Below are 19,560 nucleotides of genomic sequence, written 5' to 3' on the forward strand. Positions count from 1 at the left end.
GGAGCTGGGCTCTTGCAGTCACTCCAGACGTGACCTGCTGTAGGTGCAGCTTATGGGGAGGTTTTTTTACTTCTCGAACCTCGTGAGGTTCATCAAGATTTAATAAGAAAAACATGGGGATCCCTTTCTCTTTACCTGCTGGTTCTGCCTCCAAGCTTTCCGCCAGAATCACGGCAATTAGAGCCTTTCCTTTCCGTAAAGGAAACGGGTTATTCTCCTGCTGCCGTATTCCAGCTGCAGAGCTTCCTCCGTGCCTTTGGAGACTCGCCACGCGGTTGGGAGAAGTCGCAGGCACCAGGACAGAACCTTTTGCAAGATGCTTGTGAGATGCTGAAGTGAAAAAGTAACAAAAACAGCATGAAGAAAAACAATTCCCAAGCTCCTAGCCTATACAAAAATGATTTGGGAAACAAACCTTTTCTGGTACTCCTCACACATCGTTGATAGGCCAAAAAAAAAAAAAAAAAAAAAAAAAAGATGAGATTGATTTCTGATTTTTTTTCTCAGAAACCTTTGAAAGGAGGTTTCCTAGCCAGCGTCCTTGTAAATACGAACACTCGTTTTTCAGAAGGCCAGAGCCTGGGAGCACGCTGCGATCGTGGTATTAGCCACCTGCTCCCCCCATGCAGCACCGCCAGAGCCAGGTCGAGAGAGGGGGAAGAGAAGGGCGGGCTGTGTTCAGTGAAGGCGAAAAGGACAGAACAGACGCGCAGGGGTCGGATGGTCACGAAAGGATGCCAAATAGTTTTGAGCAGCCTGATAGTCTGAGAAGCCCGTGCAACCTAAAAGACAGGGATTTTCATTATGCTAGGGAAAACAGTAACAAATATCCACCGAAAAGGCAACTAGCAGGTAGCATCTGTTGTGCTACTCATCTCTCCTGACACTTACTCCAGCCAAAGCACAGTGGGTTCAGCAGTAGGTTGGGAAGACAGCAGAATCTGAACCAGTTGGCAATCATAGCACAGCTCCAGAGCTGCTCCTGTTGCTGATGGAATCTTTGTGGGATTTACTCTACAGAAATAATTGGTGATTGCGTGCAGATACTGTTTTGCAGACAGGATCTTGCACTGCCTGTGTTCCATATTGACCAGACAGTAATCAGCTGTTACCTGGAAGTCTGCTGCAGTTAGCTCTACACTGAGTGCAAGCTAGTACATCTCACAAAGAAGCTAGGCAGATGACTTCAGGAAGGGGCTATCCTAACACCGAGACAGAACTTTCAGTTGGCTCAGGAAAAGTGCAGAGCATCTACCTGCAAAAGATAGCAGAAGCATACCTAAGACTGTTACCTTCCCACTCCCAATGAGCAAGTCCTTTATTTGTCTTCTGACAGGATTCATCTACACCATAAAAGCAGAAAGTACCACCTAATTCATGCACCTTCCACCCGACACTGAACTTCCCAAACGTAGTGGTTATGAGGGTTATGATGATGTTTTTGTAGGTAGAGCATTAGGAAGAGATTAAGGGAACTGACAAAGTGTCTGTGGGGATTTAAGACGTTGCAAAACCATTGAAGAGACTTTGGCTCAGCTACAGATTTGTAGAATGCTCTGTTTATTAAAAAAAAAAAAAGAACAGTCAAAATGAACATAAGAAAAAGGAGATGGTAAGGAACATATATATAAAACAATAAGACAGGAGATTAAAATCACAGTCTTACGTGAGTATCCACTGTTATTCTTTCCAAAAGGAAAGTCAGTGCATGTGTCAGAACAGGAAAGCAATAACGTCAGCTGTAATCTTTTACCACTCTAGATACATGAAATGCTACAGTGAGAATGTTAATGCAATTAATGCATATTACAACTGAAGATATAAATATAGCTGGCATAACCTGCCAGCAATATATCTTTAAAAATATGTGGGCAACTGAAATGGCAAACTGCTGGGTTAGCTCAGAAAGAATAAAGCCTAGTTGAAAGAAGTGCAGAATGTACACGTTACAGTCTTTCTCACCTTGTCTGTATCAAAACAGAACATGTCAAAGTGTAACAAAAGGAAAGAACTGGAAAGGTGCTGAAGCACAGTTTAATCTTGCCTGAATTTGCTGCCCCTTGGCTGTGCTCTGGCCTCATGCCCTCAAGGGTCAAAGGTTTAGGAGGCGAGGCCTGTTTGAAGCTAAAAGCAAACATGAGGTCAAATAACAATTTCAATGAGTATGAATGGAAATATTACAGAAAGATGATAAAAATACTTTTCATTGTAATTCCTGATTTAAGCTGAAAGGAGTAATACAAACAGAACAGCTAGGCTTTGCAGAAAATGCTTTTCTGTGACATTGAAATTATCCAAGATGAGCCTGTTTAATCTGGACACAGTATGAGGCCCTCAACAGTGAGTTATGAAAATTTATGCACAGTGGCCCCTTCTAGAGTCTCCCCTATCCAAGGCTCCAAAACTCTTTCAACAGCAGAGTGAGAGAAAAGCTCAGGCCCATGTTTTCAAGTGATGTCTCTTTTGGACTTCCTTCCATCCGGGGTCATGCTTTGAAATGACTATTTGCTCCATCTTACTTTCAGAGTATAGGTCATCTCCAGACTCAGTTGGGATTCTGGTACACACCGTGCAAAGGCAGGATGCCTGGAACTTCCCACTAAAATATACCTACAAGAATTAACCCCAGAGGCTACATTTCCAAACCATGGTCTAGATTCCCTGTGGGATGACTCAGAGAGGGAAGCAAAGGCAGAAGCAGCACTTTAACTCAAAGTAATGGTTTCCTCAGCTAAGCCGTAGGCAATACTGCCTCTGCAATGACAGCGTATACAGAATTCAGCCATACAGCAGATTTTGGGAAGTTTTCTTTTGTTTTTGTTTCGTCTATTTTGTTTTGTTTTAAGGCCTATAAGAAAAAACAAAGGTTAAATGTCCAGGGTAAGTCACAGCATGAGCTCGAGTTGTACTACAGCATCCTCATATTGTCTTAAAACCAGTATAGTTGCCATCTGCTTTGGGATAGGTAGCTCTAATCTTCCACCTGCAGCAGCTTGGGATGACAGCTCGGTCTTCCAGATCAAAAGAGCCAAAGCGCCAGTTAATATACTGCTTGAAAGCACAGTGACGCAGTTTGTCATTGACGTTCCTATCGTTAAAGTCCAGAAAGGGCTCTTTGTAGAGAAGGACATCTTTCAGGTTGTCTCTGGACAGCACCAGTTGCTCAAATAAAGGCGAGGTTGTGATGCATTGCCCATCTTTCTTCCGGCAGCAGAGTTGCTCATGGTGCCTCTCTGTTAGCTGGCACTTCCCACAGCAGCACCACACTGGGCAGTCTGAGGAAAAGGCTCTTTGCCTTTGCTGTGGAAGAGGATACATCTCTTCAGGTTCTTCTGTATCAGAGTCCTTGCTGGAATTATTGGTGCAGCAGTTGACATCATCAGAGAATTTCTTAGGGTAGCTCTGCAACAATTCCCAACATAAATTAGAGAGAAGACAGCATTTACTGCTTTACCAATGTGTAGAGAGAATTTACCACAGTGATCCTTGCCATTGAGCTTTTCATTTGACACACCACAATAGGCATAATGACGACAGATCAGCAGATCTGGAGGAGGATACTCTTTCTGTATTGCCAACACCCACTCCAGCGAAGCCAAATTAACACCTCACAAGTTGTTTCAACACCAACGCACTCCCACTAGCATATATACACCATGGAAAGCAGCAGTTTAAAGCAGACTCTAGAAAACACATCCTCTGGTCACAGGACTTACTAACTGGAGGCTAGCAACAGGACTTTAGTTTTAGCCCCTCAAAATCTAGTTGGAATTTTCAGAAAAAAAATCCTAGTCATTTGGGAATGACATTTCTCAGTTCTCCCTTCTGAAGAGGGAATTCCAAAGGTATGTGCCTGTCTTTACCTCAATAATTTCATCTTTAGCTGCAAGCTGCAAGCTTGTTTTCAGATGTTTCTTTATCAAGATAACATGTGGCTCATCAACATAGGACACGTATACCACCTGTGCAGCAAAAGAAATGAGCATCATCAACTGGAGCAGTTACGTAGAGAACTGGGGACAAATACAGCATACATTTGACTTTAGGGCCTAAGTTCTGCAGTCTGTACTCAGATAACAATCCCATGCTGCTGCATGTTGCAAGGGCAGATATTCCCAGTATCTGGAACAGTAAGGACACAGGAAGCAAAGGGGACAGTCAGAGGGAACAGGAAGAGAAGGTATAGAACTATCTGTAGGAGTGAGACTGTGCAGGGTCTTTAGGCACTCTCCTCTTCACCCTTCTTTAAAAATGCACGTCTAAAATTTTAAGGGGCAGTAAATTCAGTCAAGGGAAGTAGCCATTAGCATTTTGAAAAAAAGAAGCAACTGAAGTTGGCAAGGAGGTGGCTTTGGGCAATGCCCTCCCCGACAGAGGAGGTTTTGCCATGCCAAAGATCTTTGTGTAGAGCCCACTACCCCTGTGCAGCACGTGCAGTGTATAGCTCCATGGAAGCTTCCTGTAGGTTCTCTGGATGTTGGTATGAAAAGGAGGTGGCAGTTCCCTTTGCCAGTTCCTTGCTTCACTGCATCATGCAATCCCTCTCACAAAACTCCCTGATCTCCCAAACCTATAACCACAGAACAGATGCAGGGTGCTGGAGAACAAGAGAGTGAAGCAGGAACGAACCACCCAGCATTCATGAACAGTCTGGTCTGCTGCGTTTTTGTATCTACAGAGTAGCAATTTGCATTCCTTACCTGCTTTGGATTCAGTACAGTCTCATACTTCCTTCTGAAGTGATATTCCTTGACAGGTGATTTGCAGCAGCTGCAGCAACTATATAAACTAATATATAAATCGATGACAAATGCAGCCTGCATATGAAAGAAAAAAAAGTGATGATTCCATTTTCTTAATGAGATCATTTGACAGGAAGTGGCTCCATAAACATGAAATAAAATAAAATAAAATAAAATAAAATAAAATAAAATAAAATAAAATAAATCTCTCACCAAGCCAAAATAGGAGATCATGGACCCAATGTATGTCACAAGTTCAATGAAGTCAAATTTTCCAGCCTTAAACAAAGCAGAAGGGAGTAACTGGAAAGCAAGATCTTGGGCCATTCACTCAACTTAATGGCATTTCTCTTTTAGTCCCTTTACGGTGATTCATCCAATCAATCCCAAAATTTCATAGACTATCTCAGACACTTAGCAGGGGAGAACAAACAAATTGAGAGAGGAACAGTGGGGACACACAGGGTTTATGAAGGTCAAAACGTGTGTTAGTGTCACAGTCTCAACAACAGTTCAGCCTCACTCCCAGCCTTGCCATTTCACCCTCAGCTTTGCTCTCCTATGCTTCTAATTTCAGTGTAGACCTAGTGACACAACATGACTTCCACTCCAGAATGATGGACAGGAGACAGAAAAGAGGAATATAGTGGGAGTGGGGCTAAATAAATAGCAAGTTTTCTTCTCCTCCCTGAGGAAAAGGAATTGTATTTACCGTGCCAAAGACAAGGATGTCAAACCGTATTCCATAGACTTTGATAAGGGTTCGCTGTTCCTCCCCATTGTGCAGCTTGTAGTACCTTGCAAATCTGTAAAAGAACAAATGTAGATCTGTGCAGTTTATCTGGGGAATATAATGCCACAATGCTGGAGGAAACAAAAGAGCAGGGTAACTTCTGCCTTCTTCCTCCAAGGCTGCCCTTTCAGCCTTCTGAAATGAAGGTGCCAAGGTCAGCCTGATGAACAATATTTTGCCCAGCACTTGACCTGGCAACCTAAATAAATCAATACATGTATATAGATGGTAACAACTTAAAAATCCAGCCAATGTCCAATGAGTGTTTTAATGACTTAACTCAAATTTGAACGTGAAGCTGCACAAAGAAGTTCAGCTACAGATAAAGCAGAAGGAAAACCCTACTTAGGATATGTGAGGAGCTGACAATGGCAAGAGTGTCCATACTCTGAGGATTTTAATACCGTATTATCTGAGACCAATTCTGAGCTCCTGGTGACACTTTAGCAGGGTGCATATCAGTCATTTCCTACACTTTGAGCAGTGAAGAGTAGCAAGGATCATGGGGGCCTTTACTGAGTTCCAAATACATGATCCTGCTGAATTCTCAAATACATAGCTCATATCAACATATCAGTCAGTCAACAGAGTCACAGAGCATGGAACAAATAGATCTTTTCAAATCTGACACTGAAAAACTAGCAGTACAGGCAAGATTATTAATATTAAACTGAAAGACTTACTAAAATTCGTATTCTGAAAACCCATATGCCTTCTGCTTCAGATGTGCTGTCAGGACTTAAAGTGCTATATTGTTCTTAACTAGTTTACTTCAGTAATCTCTAAATCATGTTCTCTTTCATTTAGATAAGTTAGTCCAACTGAAATTTACTTAGCAGAAGGGACAGAAGGTCAGTTCCAAGGGCAGTGGGTACTCAGAGATCACTCTGTCATTACTAATGAAAATTTGTTTTAGGGCTGGATGTCTGTTCAAGTACCAAGAGTAGAATGTGTTTAATACGATATCTGGCCTAAATGCCAACAGCTCAGTTCAGTGTTTCCAGTTAGCTCATTCAGAGGATAGAGATTTCTAAGGAAAAATAATTTTTCCTCCTTTCCTCTTTGGGTTCAGCCCCTCCTGCTCTGCTTTGCCATCTTGATGCTAATAAACTAGCCCAGAGGAAGTTTTTACTTGATTCCATTCTCTCCTGCACATTTCTTCCTCCAAAGTCCTGCCAATCTGGCAGACTTTTAGAGTGCTTTTAATCAGTGTTCCCCAGATTGTGTGATCATTTACTTCCCATTCACTGAGATCTGATTTGCATTCTCTGAAGGCAGTGAGTCACTCAGAATAACACTGTGTAATGTATTCTGCTTTCTTCTTGCTTGCACAGACACCAAAAGTCCTCTTATCTTGTGCTGGAGGGTTCCACAGTATGTGGCCATGGCATATTTTGCCATCTAGCTCTTAGCCTCTGAAGCCTGCAGCTCTATTAGGTTTTATTTTAAGGCATTTCTAACATTTTCAAAATCAGAAACATGGTACTTGTTTCATACAACATTTTTTACCTGAAGTTGAAACCAGGATATTTGCATGTTGTTTTGTCAGTAAGGCTTCGAAAACCATACTTCGGACTGCAGTGGTAAAACCATTTGTCCAAGTTACAGTCCCAGTTAATCTCAATGCCAATGATTCCCCCCTGGAAATAGAAACAGAAAGTAAGGTTAGGGCCTAGCGCTGCGATTGTTGCTTTTGCAGATTGCTGTTAAAGTTAGTAGACATTTGAGGGAGGCCAAGGGCAGGGACACATCTTGGGATACACATTAACATGTAAGCTACATTTGCCCACCAAGCAGTCTTCTATGAAAGGGACTTAATTACTGCACAGGTGAGCTAGAAGGTAGAACTCATTCAAGCCCTTCCTGTTTTCTATTTTTCTTTGTCTTCATAGTACAAGTGTAGATGTAGCTGGGTACCGTGATGGCTCTCTTCTGCTTTAAACTAAATATATGCTCAAACCAAAATGCCAAGTGTAAACCTACATTTTGTAGACTTCCTATCCAAATCTTTCATCTTGAATGCCCTTGTGAATCAATAAATCTAGCTCAGTTTATAACTCTGGGCAGGACACTTTGTTTCTTCTTCTATTCTACCCTTCAATTAATATAAACTTTCTTCAGATATGGATGGATATGGTGTTAAGGGCATTTGGCTCAATGACATAAAGAACAGAGTGAAAATGTAATGGCAAAAATCAGAGGGTTTTGACCCTGAATATAAGCTGTCATTTGTGCCAGACTGACTTTTGGATGACTCTTTCCACCTGCAACAGAATTTAGGATGTGCTTTAACAGAGTTAAAAGCTGAGCGAAAGTACATGAGTGACAGTCTTGTATAGTACCTGTTTAAGTGCTACAGAAATACAAACTAAATATTATCAGTTCAGTCAATATAGGTCCCATACTGTGAGAAACTGAGCACATTTAATTCTTGAAAGTTGAGGTTATTTTGCATCTCATATGATCAGTTTCTAAACCTAGAATAATTCCATTATATGGCAGTCAGTGAAACATACAAAAAGACACATAAGAAAACGTTTTAACAGTGAGCATAAAGCAAATGTAGTATCACAGACCTCAACTGCCACCTCAGAAAAATTCTCATTTGCTGCCTCAAGAATATCTCCCAGACGGAAAATTGGACAGAGCGGAGAAGTTATCTTGTTGAATGTGCAGGAAGTATTGAAATTCGGTGGAATATTTTGTCTGCGAAGAACAAACACAGTTGCTTATACTTAAAAACAAAAGCTGAAACTCTTTACTGAACAGCAGCTATCAATACAGCCAAGGGACTTCACTCTTGTTAACCTATGTTAAATATGCTCAGGTTGTAAAAATAAAAGCTTTTGTTTTTGTAGCTACCAGATCTATACTTCTCAAACAGGGATCTAAGAATCAGATAAATTCTTTGCTCTTTGGATGGATGTTATTACCAGCGAAATTTTACCTGTGTAAAACAAATACTTCCACATTATAACCCGAACTACACATCCCATGCTGTGTTTCAGCGATTTTACTGCAACACACACCAGTGCATCTGAATGAACAATTCTGTTGTCCAGTGCATTAAAAGAAATAGAGCTATGCTAGGAAGCTGTGTTCCCAAGCTCTCCCTACTTTTCTTGGTTCCCGAAGGATTAATAGGGCAACTTCTACCATAGAAACTTGGTATTTGTCACTCAGGTAGATAAAGCCCTGAATACATAGTCTTTTTGAGTAAAGCAGGTGCCACTTTATACAATCCTTTTTCAGAACATAACCACTTGTTCTTCAGAAAACATGGAGGAATGTTGGCACTTACTTGGTGTAATTAAATTTTGGGAAGTGAATATTGTTCTTTATTAGTACTGTGAAGTCTTCAGAACTCTTAAGAACAGCGGGCCTAAAAGAAACATACCACACATAATTAAATCAATTAACTTCTTTTACTTAAATACATCAATTAATATTATGCTACTTCACAATTACCTGGAAAACTGTTAGTAGAAGGAATATGTTGCTAAGAATAACAGACTGAAAAGCAAGGAGTTAGATGGCTCAAAGGATCAAGAAAAGTATACACAGTTTTCTTTGTTTTAGTTATAAATTGTTCTCTCTCTTCCACACTTGTTTGTGTGGGCTGATCCTACCTCGAATTCCTATACACTTCTGAAATATGATTTCAGGAGCTTTCTCATGTAAATTTTGCTACAAAACAGTAGTAAGAAAATTCACTATTTGACAGATGATGATTTATGCATGACTAATAGGCAGTTTCACTGCTTGTTCCCATAAAACCATTTATGCTAGAGCTGAACAGCCACATTCCTGTTCCTAAAGGAGGTCTCTAGAAGTCAGGAGTCAACCACATCACCAAAGTTGGTCGATCCTTCCTATCACATACAGTTTCAGGACTTCTCCTGCAGATCCTGAGAAGACAGTGGTTTGTGTCACTAATATGCAAGCCCAATGCAAGCACCATGGAAAGCAGGCAGCAAGTCCTACCCTTCTTCAGAAAAGTGATTTCTCTGAAGTTAATGCAGCCAGATAGAAGGAAGTTTCCCAGAAGTTGCCAGCTGGATAATGTCAGCCTAAACCATGTGAGACAATCTCTGCTATGCCCCAGTAAAAGATTTCTAGTATTGGTTGTCTAGCACTGGGGTTATGCCGAACTGGATTACTGGCAAGGATATTACAGCTCTCCTATTCAGTTTTAAATATTCCTGGCCCGTTTTTAAATTTCACTGAAGACAGTCATTCCAAGGGGGTAAACCCAAGTCTTTGAAATAGTCATTCATATAAAGGACAGTGCTTTTAAGCATGGAATATTTTCCCTATCGTATCATTGTATTTTGAACAGTATCTCTGCATCAGAGACCTGTGAAGACAAGAAACACATTAGTTGGGTGACACACAGTGTCCATGAGGGACTTTTCAGAGTGTCTCCTAAACAAGGTCAATGAACAGGAGTTGTGGATGCTACTTGGACATCAGAGCTTCTGATGAGTTTCACTGTGTAACAGTCAAGATAAGAATAATGTATGTTAACTGTTAAAGAACTAAAAATAGATGAACCCATAATGTGAAACCGTCTACAATTCAGCCATTGGGAGGCATCTGGAAACTGATCCAAAGCTCTTTTGAAAAAGTGTTTGTAAACATCTGTCCTTCAGCTAGCTAATCTGAGAACACTGCCCTGCTTCCGACAGAACTGAACAATCAAAAATGGAAGATTCTTCTTGCCAACATGCGATTGCTGCATTGTTCAGCTCCAGCCATCACTAACAGGAAGGAAAAGGACGCTTCCTGCATAGTTCATGAAACTTATCTTTTACATGAATTTTCACCATAAAGACAATCATGGGTGTAACCAAAAACCAACACTGCTGCCCTAGTACCTCAAATGGATGGCAAAGTTCCCAGGCTCTGACCTTGGATTTATGTATCACTCTGGTAAACACTCAGCTTTGCCACTTAGTAATTCTCAAATTTTTCCTTGCCTGTGGAACTTGTGAAGAATCTTTATACATCATTTGCCAATTTGGATTGAACCTGTCCTCCATGATTTTTGGTCCTTGCTAATGACCAGCTACTACTTTAGAGGAAGTTTAGCAAACACAACAAAATGTGTCAACTGTGCAACGTAACTAAAAGCAAAATCCTTTCTATAACACACACAGCAATAAGCTTGCATAGCATGATATTTAAAAATGATTGGCAGTCACTGAGATGTTATCAAAACAAAACCTAAGATTTCGTTTGCTCAGAAAGTTCATGTGTATTTTCCCAGGATGCTGTAAGAACAACTACGGCCTTCTTGTTATTGGACAAAGCCTATTTTTGGATCACAACTCTGCCCAGAAGAAGGGAATGGAAATTCCTTTAATGAACTGAAAAAAATCAGCAGAAGGAGTAACTGCAGGAGGCAGGATGCATAGTGGGCTCTGGAGGGGACCTGGGAGGGGAAAAATTGCTCAACCTCTATCGAAAACTCTGAATTGGGGAAAAGAAGGGATTTATACACAGAATCATGCCTGTGTCTTTTATAAACAATGACTTAATAAAAGCAGTGATTGTCCTGGTGTCTTATGCGTGTTGCTCAAAAGCTGTTAGAGGCTTGGGATTGAGAGAAGCTAAAACTTATGAGTCCTTGCTTCTCTTGCAGAGTAATATCCATCACAATTTCAGTTGAAATGAAAACTTTATAAAAGTTTTTCATCATTTGGCTGGTACAGAAAAGAACTGGCAGATTTACATCTTAGAACACTGTGTAGTGTTAGAGGAAACATTGCCACAGCACCTCTCCACCTGCGTCCTCCTCTAGGTTACAGTAGCATTGTTCCCTGCAGTCTTTTTCCTAGAGTTTTCTTTAGCTCAGTATTACATACTGCCAATACTGAGGTTTTCATTATCTATCTAGAGAGGCTCAAGAGGCTGTTCTTCAATCTAGAGTGGACCTCTCCCCGCCCAGTACCACCCTGCAGTACAATGTGCAGACAACAAATCTAGCACTACTGTTCTGGAGATGGAAGCAGCCTTGCTGTGATAAATGAACCCACGCAGAGTTTCTACATCACAGAGCTCTGAACCTTGTAGAAGAGAAGCCAGAGTTAGCAAATTTTTTATTTCTGCATTTTCCTTGACGTCTGAGTTAATGACCCAAATGCCTCTAGTGAATTAAAGATGAGTTTGTGACATCTAAAACTGTTTTATATGGCAGTTGGCTGATGATACAAACTGGAAGCTATGACTTCACTGCAGAATCATACAACAGGACAGATCATTACAAGAAAGCTACAGTTTCTTAAATATAATGAGTGTTAACAGTATGGCTAGGAAGGAAATAGTGGTTTTACATACATGAGAACTGCATGTAACAAGACGAAGGCTGATTATCCCAAAATTTCACAACTTTGACAAAGTAAACCCTTGTTTTCACGTAAAAAAATGCAAATACCTCTTTTACTTACACAGGGGCAGTTTTCTCAGATTCCACAGGGCACCATGCCATGACCTCACAGGTTTTAGTAGTTGCATTGTAATTCACACATCTTCCTGTTCGAATTCCTGTAGAGAAGAGAAACAAACTCTTATTGAGCAGAGACAGGAGTTCTGAGCCATTTAAAGACATTTTCAAAATGTTATTGAATCTCTTCTCAAATATACGGCAGAAAGGTTGTCAGTTTAGATTACTGCAGTTTTCTATAAGAGGAAGCTGCAGAAGAGTTACCCAAACCACACTCCTGCCACACCTTTCAACCATTTGTTTGTTTAACAGTGCATGTTATTGTTTGGGCTGAGGGTGAAGTAATTTCCCTTACAGTTTTACACAGAGTTATCGCAACTGAGTCTTGAGATAAATCAAGAAAATCACAGTTTCACTCCAAGTTTAATTCAACTAGAATTAAACAAGGATATAAAGTTGGGGGAAAACCTTAATTCTTCCTTCACTTCTGGAAGTCATCATTTTCTGTGAACACCCATTTTTTACCAGGGAAAGTGATAATCCAGCCAGCAGCCCAAATTCACTGAATCCTCGCACTAGAGAACTCACCTAGCCAAAGAAAACAGTATGATGTCCTTTAGACAACTTCAGTGGTCCTCAAGACAGGATTTAAGTCCTTTGACTTATTCTGAGGACTACTTAGTCATCTCAGTGGTGTTATAGACCCTTCAAATGGAACACTGGCTGAGCAGCCACTAAATTCAATGGGGGCAACTGTGAGATTGGGTCTCATTCATACCATAGCATATACCCGCCTTCACATTTTCTCTTCCTCTGCTTCCTCTCTATTTTACCTTTTAGTAAGGGTACACATGAGCTGACAAAAACTGTTTTTTGTGATTTTGAACTTAAATTCTCAGATATCTCTTAGGGCTCTACACCATTCTACTGTAAAGCCTCTTCTTGCACAGTCTGCGCTAGTCAACAATGCAATAGAAGATGGTACCCACAAATGGTATTTCAGTCTGAAAATGGCATTCATATACCATCATGCTTGTGATCCACACTCCCTTTTCTGCAGGACATGTCTGAAGAGCAGAGAGCTTTGGTACTTGGATACTGAAAAAAAAAAACAATGTAAAAGAGAAATATAAATATCTTCCACTCCATAATTAAGTAAAAAGTCTTTCTCAGCTTCAGTGTAAAAATATCAAATAATAAGAAAAAATGGCAATGCAGAGTAAGTGTAACCCTTACTAATCAGTGGACTTATGAGGAGATAAAGGCTGAGCTACATGCAAAAACAAAAAAGCCCTTCTCTTGCTTACAGTAACATTTTCCCTTATTATTTATGTCCTTTCCCATTTTCCATACTCTCCTCTATACTATGGAGCACAGTAAATCTAATATCAGACTATTTAATTCTTTGTTTTATAAGAACCCCTCATACTTAGGCAGTAAAAGTTGGCTTGTTTTGGGGGACTACTCTGCAAGGTTTCACTTCTAGGCCAGCCAGATGAAAAAAGAGGAGAGCTGCAGCTGACTGTCAGGTTTGACCTACAGAAGGGAAGGAAAGGGACATACAGGCATAAGCAAGAGTAATATTAAAAGCACCGTATTAGCAGAAAAACTGGTAGCAATTCTTTAACTCCATCATTCCTCCAGATTTTTATCAAGAGCAGCAGCAATGCCAGAGAAGCAGCACAGCAATCACTGGCCTGAATGCCACCACTTCCTGAAAATGACGCAGGTAAATTTAGCTACAAGGTCTTTGGTGCGAGGTACAGTCACAACTGCCAATTGATTCCCTGAGAAACACAAAAGTGTAGAAAATAAAAGGAGCAATTAAACTATATCTTGTGTGTAGCTACTGAGAGAAAGAGGAGCAGTATTTGCCTGTGCAGGACTGCTTGAAGGACCATCCACTTTTTAGGGTCAACATTAATGTTTGCTGTAACTATTGGCAATTTGCATTGGAGACTGTCATCTCAAGTATAAATTACAAAACACATTTACCTCAGGGCACCTCCTCTGAAGCTGATTTTCTGTCATAATGACGTTGGTTGTCACAAAAAAGGAGTCTATTCCCTATATGGAGAAAAGAATACAAATCTGAATGAAAAAAATCACATATTTGATTCAGATCTCAGTCATTTCAGAATGTCACCTGGAAAGACAATGAGGCTGGTTATGCTCTACCTCCCATTGACAGACATTCAAATTCTACCAGGCTCAGACTGGGGAAGGCCAGGGGCATCATCAGGATAGGAATGAGCAGCCAGGGACAAAAAGACACCGATTTCCTTAACCCTTGGCATTACAACCAAGAAAGACACATCACCTGATGCACTAGCATTAATAAGACTAGTCTGTTAAATACAGCTATACTGGAGTGAATCTGTTCCTAGCTTTGTGATTACTAAAATACTAAATTGCATGCAAAAATTGTGTAACAAATAGCACTACAGAAATCTCACAAAGGGGGATCATTTTTTTTTTCTTATATTGGAGGTAGAAGGGGAGACTGGGTTTCAAACATTGCTATCTCAAGTCTTCTTTAATGTTGCTGCTCATCTCAGCCCGTATAATTATCTCTTGCCCTGATATAGTAAAAATATTGAATGAGAGTATATAGAGACACATCAAAAAAGCAACTAGATGTATCAATGGAAGTTAAATATTGTACTGACATTAAGTTAAGACTTGCCTGCATCGGTATAGTGTATTCTGCTGTATCCCAGATCCTTTTATCTGTCTGCACTACTCCCTTCACTTTAGTGTGAACGGAGCTGATAATGCTGTCCTTCTCCTGATAGCGTTTGTCAACGATAAGCGTATAACTGGCCAGAAAAAACAGAAACAACAAATAAAGCCGTAAGAATAAAATGTGTCAGTTTCTCACTGTAAGAGTGTATCCCTCTTAGACAGAGTGCACTGCAAGATAAAAGTCGGATTGACATTTTAAGATAACATGAGTGACTTTTGGTGCAACACAGATGCATATGCTGGACCAAAGTCCTTTCAGTTTCACTTCTGCAACTTTTAGCTTTGTCAGGAATGAACTGAAATATGCAAGAAGAAAATTTATATTTTTCTGTCCTAAATGCTACAGACAAGATAAGGTGACATCCTGGGCCTTCAGAAATCATTTGTAAAACACTCACTGTCTGTAAACGGGTTTGATATCACCCAAAAACTTTCACTCATGATGTGTTACTGTCTACCTAGACTTTGACCTTTGCTGCCACAGTTGGTAGTGTCCTCTCTAAATCTGGAAAGAATAAATAATTTTTTTTGAAAATATCTTAAAATACCTATTCTTATTTTCCAGAGTGACTACTTTTGTGCTTCATATTGATTATTTCAAGAATCTTGGCCCGGCTGCTTTCACCTTCATCATCTCTTCCTTTAAGTTGACAGGAAGTCATTAAGAATCATTTAGCATTTCTTGCTTTTGCAACATGAGATTAACAAATACCACACAATGAACTGATAAAACCATTGACAACTTTGAAAAACTAGTGTATGTTCAGAAGGCACTTTCCACATTATGTAGAAGTCATATAAAAGTTTGCCTAGAGAAATAAGCCTGACACATAGCCACAGGAACTAGCATCATTTCAGTTTAGCAACAGATCATTCTTGGAAGGGAAAATAGTATTTGAAGTACAGAAATACAAACCAATTGACCAAAGCTCCTTCAATTCCCTGCTACTGCCTGTTTTATGTTTCAGCCTTTTCCTTCTGGTGAACAATGCTTTGGGTTAACTGTGCTATTGGAAACTGGCAGCAGGAATACAACTCCGAGCAGCAATAGGTGGGCACAGTACCTTAGTAAGGCAACTTGAATTTCCTGCAAGCTTGATTCTCAGTGAGACTGGGATCAGTTTGCTCAATGTCCTGGCTTGCTGCCCTCCCATGAGAATGAAACCAACTCTACAAACTTCAGTATTCCACTTACCCAACATATGCTCCAACAAATATATGAAAGATCCATTTCATACACCCGTATTTAAGACTCTGAAAGCGGATGACTTTTGAAGAGTCGTAGGTACGCAGACTACCACACAGACATTTCAGAGAGCCAAATGCAGCCATTGTCAGCGTTTCCTGTGAAATCTAGGATTTTGAAAACAGCAGCTGCTCTGTGCTGTCTTCTTCCACCCCTGCATCCTTCCCAGGCCACACCACTTAAAGGCATAGTCAAAAATTTCTATGAGTAGGATGCTACTAAGTGAGAAAGTCATAGGCCTTTGAAAGAAAGGCAGTTACTAGAATAAGGACTGTTATTAATCAAAAATACAAACTCAACATAACGAAAAGGGAAGAAGGATACCATATGCTTTTCTTACCCATGAAGAGAGGAAAAGGGACAAACTTCTGTTTTATCTTCATTAAGATCAGGAGAATTCTGCTATGAAACACTCCAACTCATTTTTTCTGAGAGAAAAACAAGCTCTTTACAGCCACCCACATTTATCTGCAACAAAGAGTTTTCAAAAACAGAAGATTTTTTGAATTCCCTTTGACTGAATATCACAAGTGTACTTTAAATTTCTGAATCCAGACGTTTTTCACAAAGAAAAATCAAAATGTCAGATGCATTAATGCTGCCATTATGTTCCTCAACTGCCCTAGCTTTTCATAGCCAAAAAGTTCTGGGCTGGAAAAACCCAAGAGATAATTTCCTGCTAAATTCTCAAGCCCAACTTGTTGGTGTCTGCTGGGGAATTTGCTTTCACTGAATCAAACCAGACATCCCAGGCATTAATTGAAAGCTTGTGGTTTGCTGAGCAGCTCTTCTGAGGTAGTAAATATTTTCAAGCCCCCTGCTCGGACTCGAAGAAAGACAGAAGGCATTCTGTGTTGCACAGGATAAGACTTCACTCATTTACAGTATGTTTAAAAGGGCTGAATCTACAGTGTGAATTCAACATATATATTTCAAAACACTTCAGCAGGAGCAGGATTAGTATTCACATATACATCAAAAGAGTCAGACTACAGGACCATTAGCTCAGGCCACTGATTGTCTCCAAGAATGGCCATAAATTAATGCCTAGAAAAGACTACAAGGATAAAGGAAGCACATATTTCCCCCCCCCCCCCCAAAAAAAAAAATCTCTCAGATTCAAAAATCTCTCAGCAACTCAAAGTCATCCTGAGTCAGAGAGGTTTTTTTACACATTCAGTAATCTTTAATAGATTATTCCTCCATGAATTTATCCAGTCTTCTCAGATAAAATTTCAGCACTGAAACATCCTGTAGCAAGGAGTTCCACAGCTAACTATATGCTGAAGCATGAAGAGTTACTTCCTTTGGTCTGTTCACAGAAAGAGCACCAAATTTCACCCTGAAGCCCCTGAGCTGATCACTGAGCATTGCTTCTCACTTTCTGTTGATGGCACTATCTCCTCTCAGTAGTACCACTTCCAAACACCAGTGCTCAATCTTTCTGCTCCTTCAAAGTCCTCCTGATTGAAGGTCTGAAGATACAGAGAAAAAAGAAAGAAACTACAAATTTTCTGCCACAGGGGTTATTGTGTGGCCTTCATCACATCACTCCCCCTCCCAGTGCCTCTTACTCTCTCTCTAAAACAAGGTGACCATTTACAACCCACTTCCAAGGCATGCTGTGGGTGTATCACTAAGGCTTACAAAAAGAGCTGGGTGGCCTCAGCCTCCACAGAGGCCACCTTGCTGGCTCCCTTGTCCACATTTCAAAGGAGAAGCAAAGAGCTAGAGGTACATCAAGGCGGAGCAGACTGCTCAGACCTGCAATGGGAGAGAAGCAATACAGGAAAACCATGAGGCTCCTGGCCGAGTTGTTCAGGCTCCAGTAAAGCTCTTTTCCTCAACTCAAAAATAAATCGAGCATTAAAAAAAATATAATCTTTCAACTATCTGGCTCCCCAAAAGCTGAGCACTGTGCTGTGACTGCTGCCACTTAGGTTTCCAGGAGAGGGCAGTGCTATATTGATGCATGGGCCAATATCTCACCAGGGGACAGTCTCCTTGGGCCTCTGTGCACAGCACTTCAACCTGGTTGCAGCAGCCTCCTCTTGCTCTGAACATTGCACCCGGTGAACAGGAATTCTCTGTAAGGATTCTCTGACAGTCTGAAGCACTGCTGGGGCAACTGCAGAGATGAGTCTGAAAAGACAGAAACCAATGTCACTCTGGCCTTCTCTGAGCTTGACTTTCCACTGCCCAATATTTTGCACCGGTGCAAAGACTGTGCAGTACACTCACAGAATGGATATATGCATGTGACACCCACTTTACATGGGTGCCAATGGCCATGCAAGGAGCAGGGTAACGGTAAAGCAAGTTTTCAAGACACATATGGCCCCAGAAGTTTTTACTTCACATTGCATGGGGCACCATCCTGTTGGATCTCAGAATGGTTTTGTGTCTTTTGCATCAGTTCGTAGGAATAAAAGGGAGTACAACCAGGTCACTACTCCTCTGAGCAGAGCCAGTACACGGCACATACTTTGGCTGCAGCCTCTTTCCTACTCAATAGTATCACACACTAGACAGAAGTGGACAATGTGCTGCAAGCCAGCTATTTGCATCTGGCCAAGGGAGCTGGTGTGAGGCCACCATACAACCATGCAAACGCAGGAGATTTAGGTGGGCTATCAGGGTGGGAGATGTAAATCTCAGGCTCAGAGTTCATAAGACAAGAAACTGAGATCAGAATTCACCAGACTCAGATTAAAAGGATCAGGATCCTTTCTCTTGCAACAGAAGACCACATAGAGGCACAAAATAAACAAAGCTGACAAAACAAATATATATATTTTTAATTCTATACTGCTGTAAATCACCTAGAATGGTACTTATGGGTACAGTCATGACAAAAAAAAACAGAACAAGAAGGACTATTTATCTGCCAGTATCATCTTAAATGCTCTAGCACAGAGGAACAAGTCACCTTCTGATACAAACAAGCTTAAGTTTTCAAGACATCAGTGGTCATTCCTTATGTTGTTGCTAACTGCAGTCCCTATTGCTATGGTTGATAGTACTGACGCTTCAGTAAATAAGAGGAAATAGCTGATACATAGTGACAGCTGAAAAAGCTGTGATTGGGAAGAACCAGAGGCAGACCTGGGATGCATTTAGGTGCCAGAATAGCCACAAAGAAATTGATTTTTAATATTACTTGGTCACATAAATACACATAACCCATTACTCATAATGAAAAACAACAGGTCTCAGACTGCATAAGAAACGCAGATAGAAGTATAATCTTCTCTTCCTAAATGCTCTAGTTTTCACATTAACGTCTTCCATCTGTTTGTGATCTGACCTCAGCAGCTAGGCCAGACACACTCATCTTCTTGCCCATAGATGTTCCCATATAAGGTGATCTCTCTTTGCCCATGGAGAATGATTTGAATTTGCTCAGGTTTCTTTCCACTCTGATTTGCTGGCCTCTATGGTTGAGCTCCCCTCACAGTTTTGCAAGGCAGTAATCCATGCAGCAGTAGCTATAAAGGGAGGAGGAAGTCAGGAGGGAGTAATGAAGCTGTGCCTGCAGATCTGAAGAGCTCTGGATAGTTTATTTGCAGACTCCATTCTCTTTTTCCTT

At 40.7% G+C, this 19,560-nt stretch overlaps 1 protein-coding gene across 4 annotated transcripts; it reads right to left on the minus strand.

Annotated features, from left to right (window-relative positions):
- Positions 1-1,209: 1,209 nt before the first annotated feature.
- On the minus strand, positions 1,210-17,662 carry P2RX7 (purinergic receptor P2X 7). Of its 4 annotated transcripts, XM_062589821.1 has the most exons (14): positions 17,619-17,662; positions 16,312-16,439; positions 14,667-14,799; positions 13,976-14,047; positions 13,006-13,078; positions 11,985-12,081; positions 8,837-8,917; positions 8,112-8,241; positions 7,045-7,175; positions 5,455-5,548; positions 4,956-5,021; positions 4,701-4,817; positions 3,864-3,962; positions 1,552-3,402 (listed from the first exon to the last, which is right to left on the minus strand). In XM_062589821.1, the coding sequence occupies exons 3-14, from the start codon at positions 14,670-14,672 to the stop codon at positions 2,920-2,922; spliced, it is 1,449 nt and encodes a 482-aa protein (XP_062445805.1). In that variant the 5' UTR covers positions 14,673-14,799; positions 16,312-16,439; positions 17,619-17,662; the 3' UTR covers positions 1,552-2,919. The 4 variants fall into 4 exon arrangements, with proteins under 4 accessions (XP_062445806.1, XP_062445805.1, XP_062445803.1 ...); XM_062589819.1 differs by lacking the exons at positions 16,312-16,439; positions 17,619-17,662 and adding an exon at positions 15,921-16,065; XM_062589822.1 differs by lacking the exons at positions 1,552-3,402; positions 3,864-3,962; positions 16,312-16,439; positions 17,619-17,662 and adding exons at positions 1,210-1,255; positions 15,921-16,065.
- Between the last annotated feature and the right edge of the window lie 1,898 nt (positions 17,663-19,560).

This window comes from Rhea pennata, chromosome 17 (assembly GCF_028389875.1).
Source record: "Rhea pennata isolate bPtePen1 chromosome 17, bPtePen1.pri, whole genome shotgun sequence".
NCBI lineage: Eukaryota > Metazoa > Chordata > Aves > Rheiformes > Rheidae > Rhea > Rhea pennata.

What these genes read in the sequence shown, in the direction of transcription:
- P2RX7 (XM_062589819.1), bottom strand. Translation starts at nt 16,057, where the DNA reads ATGGCTGCATTTGGCTCTCTGAAATGTCTGTGTGGTAGTCTGCGTACC. An exon ending in ACATCCTTGTCTTTGGCACG is followed by an intron (nt 5,022 to 5,454) that starts GTAAATACAATT and finishes GCTTTGTTTAAG; the next exon opens with GCTGGAAAATTTGACTTCAT. An exon ending in CTGTACTGAATCCAAAGCAG is followed by an intron (nt 3,963 to 4,700) that starts GTAAGGAATGCA and finishes TTTGCTGCACAG; the next exon opens with GTGGTATACGTGTCCTATGT.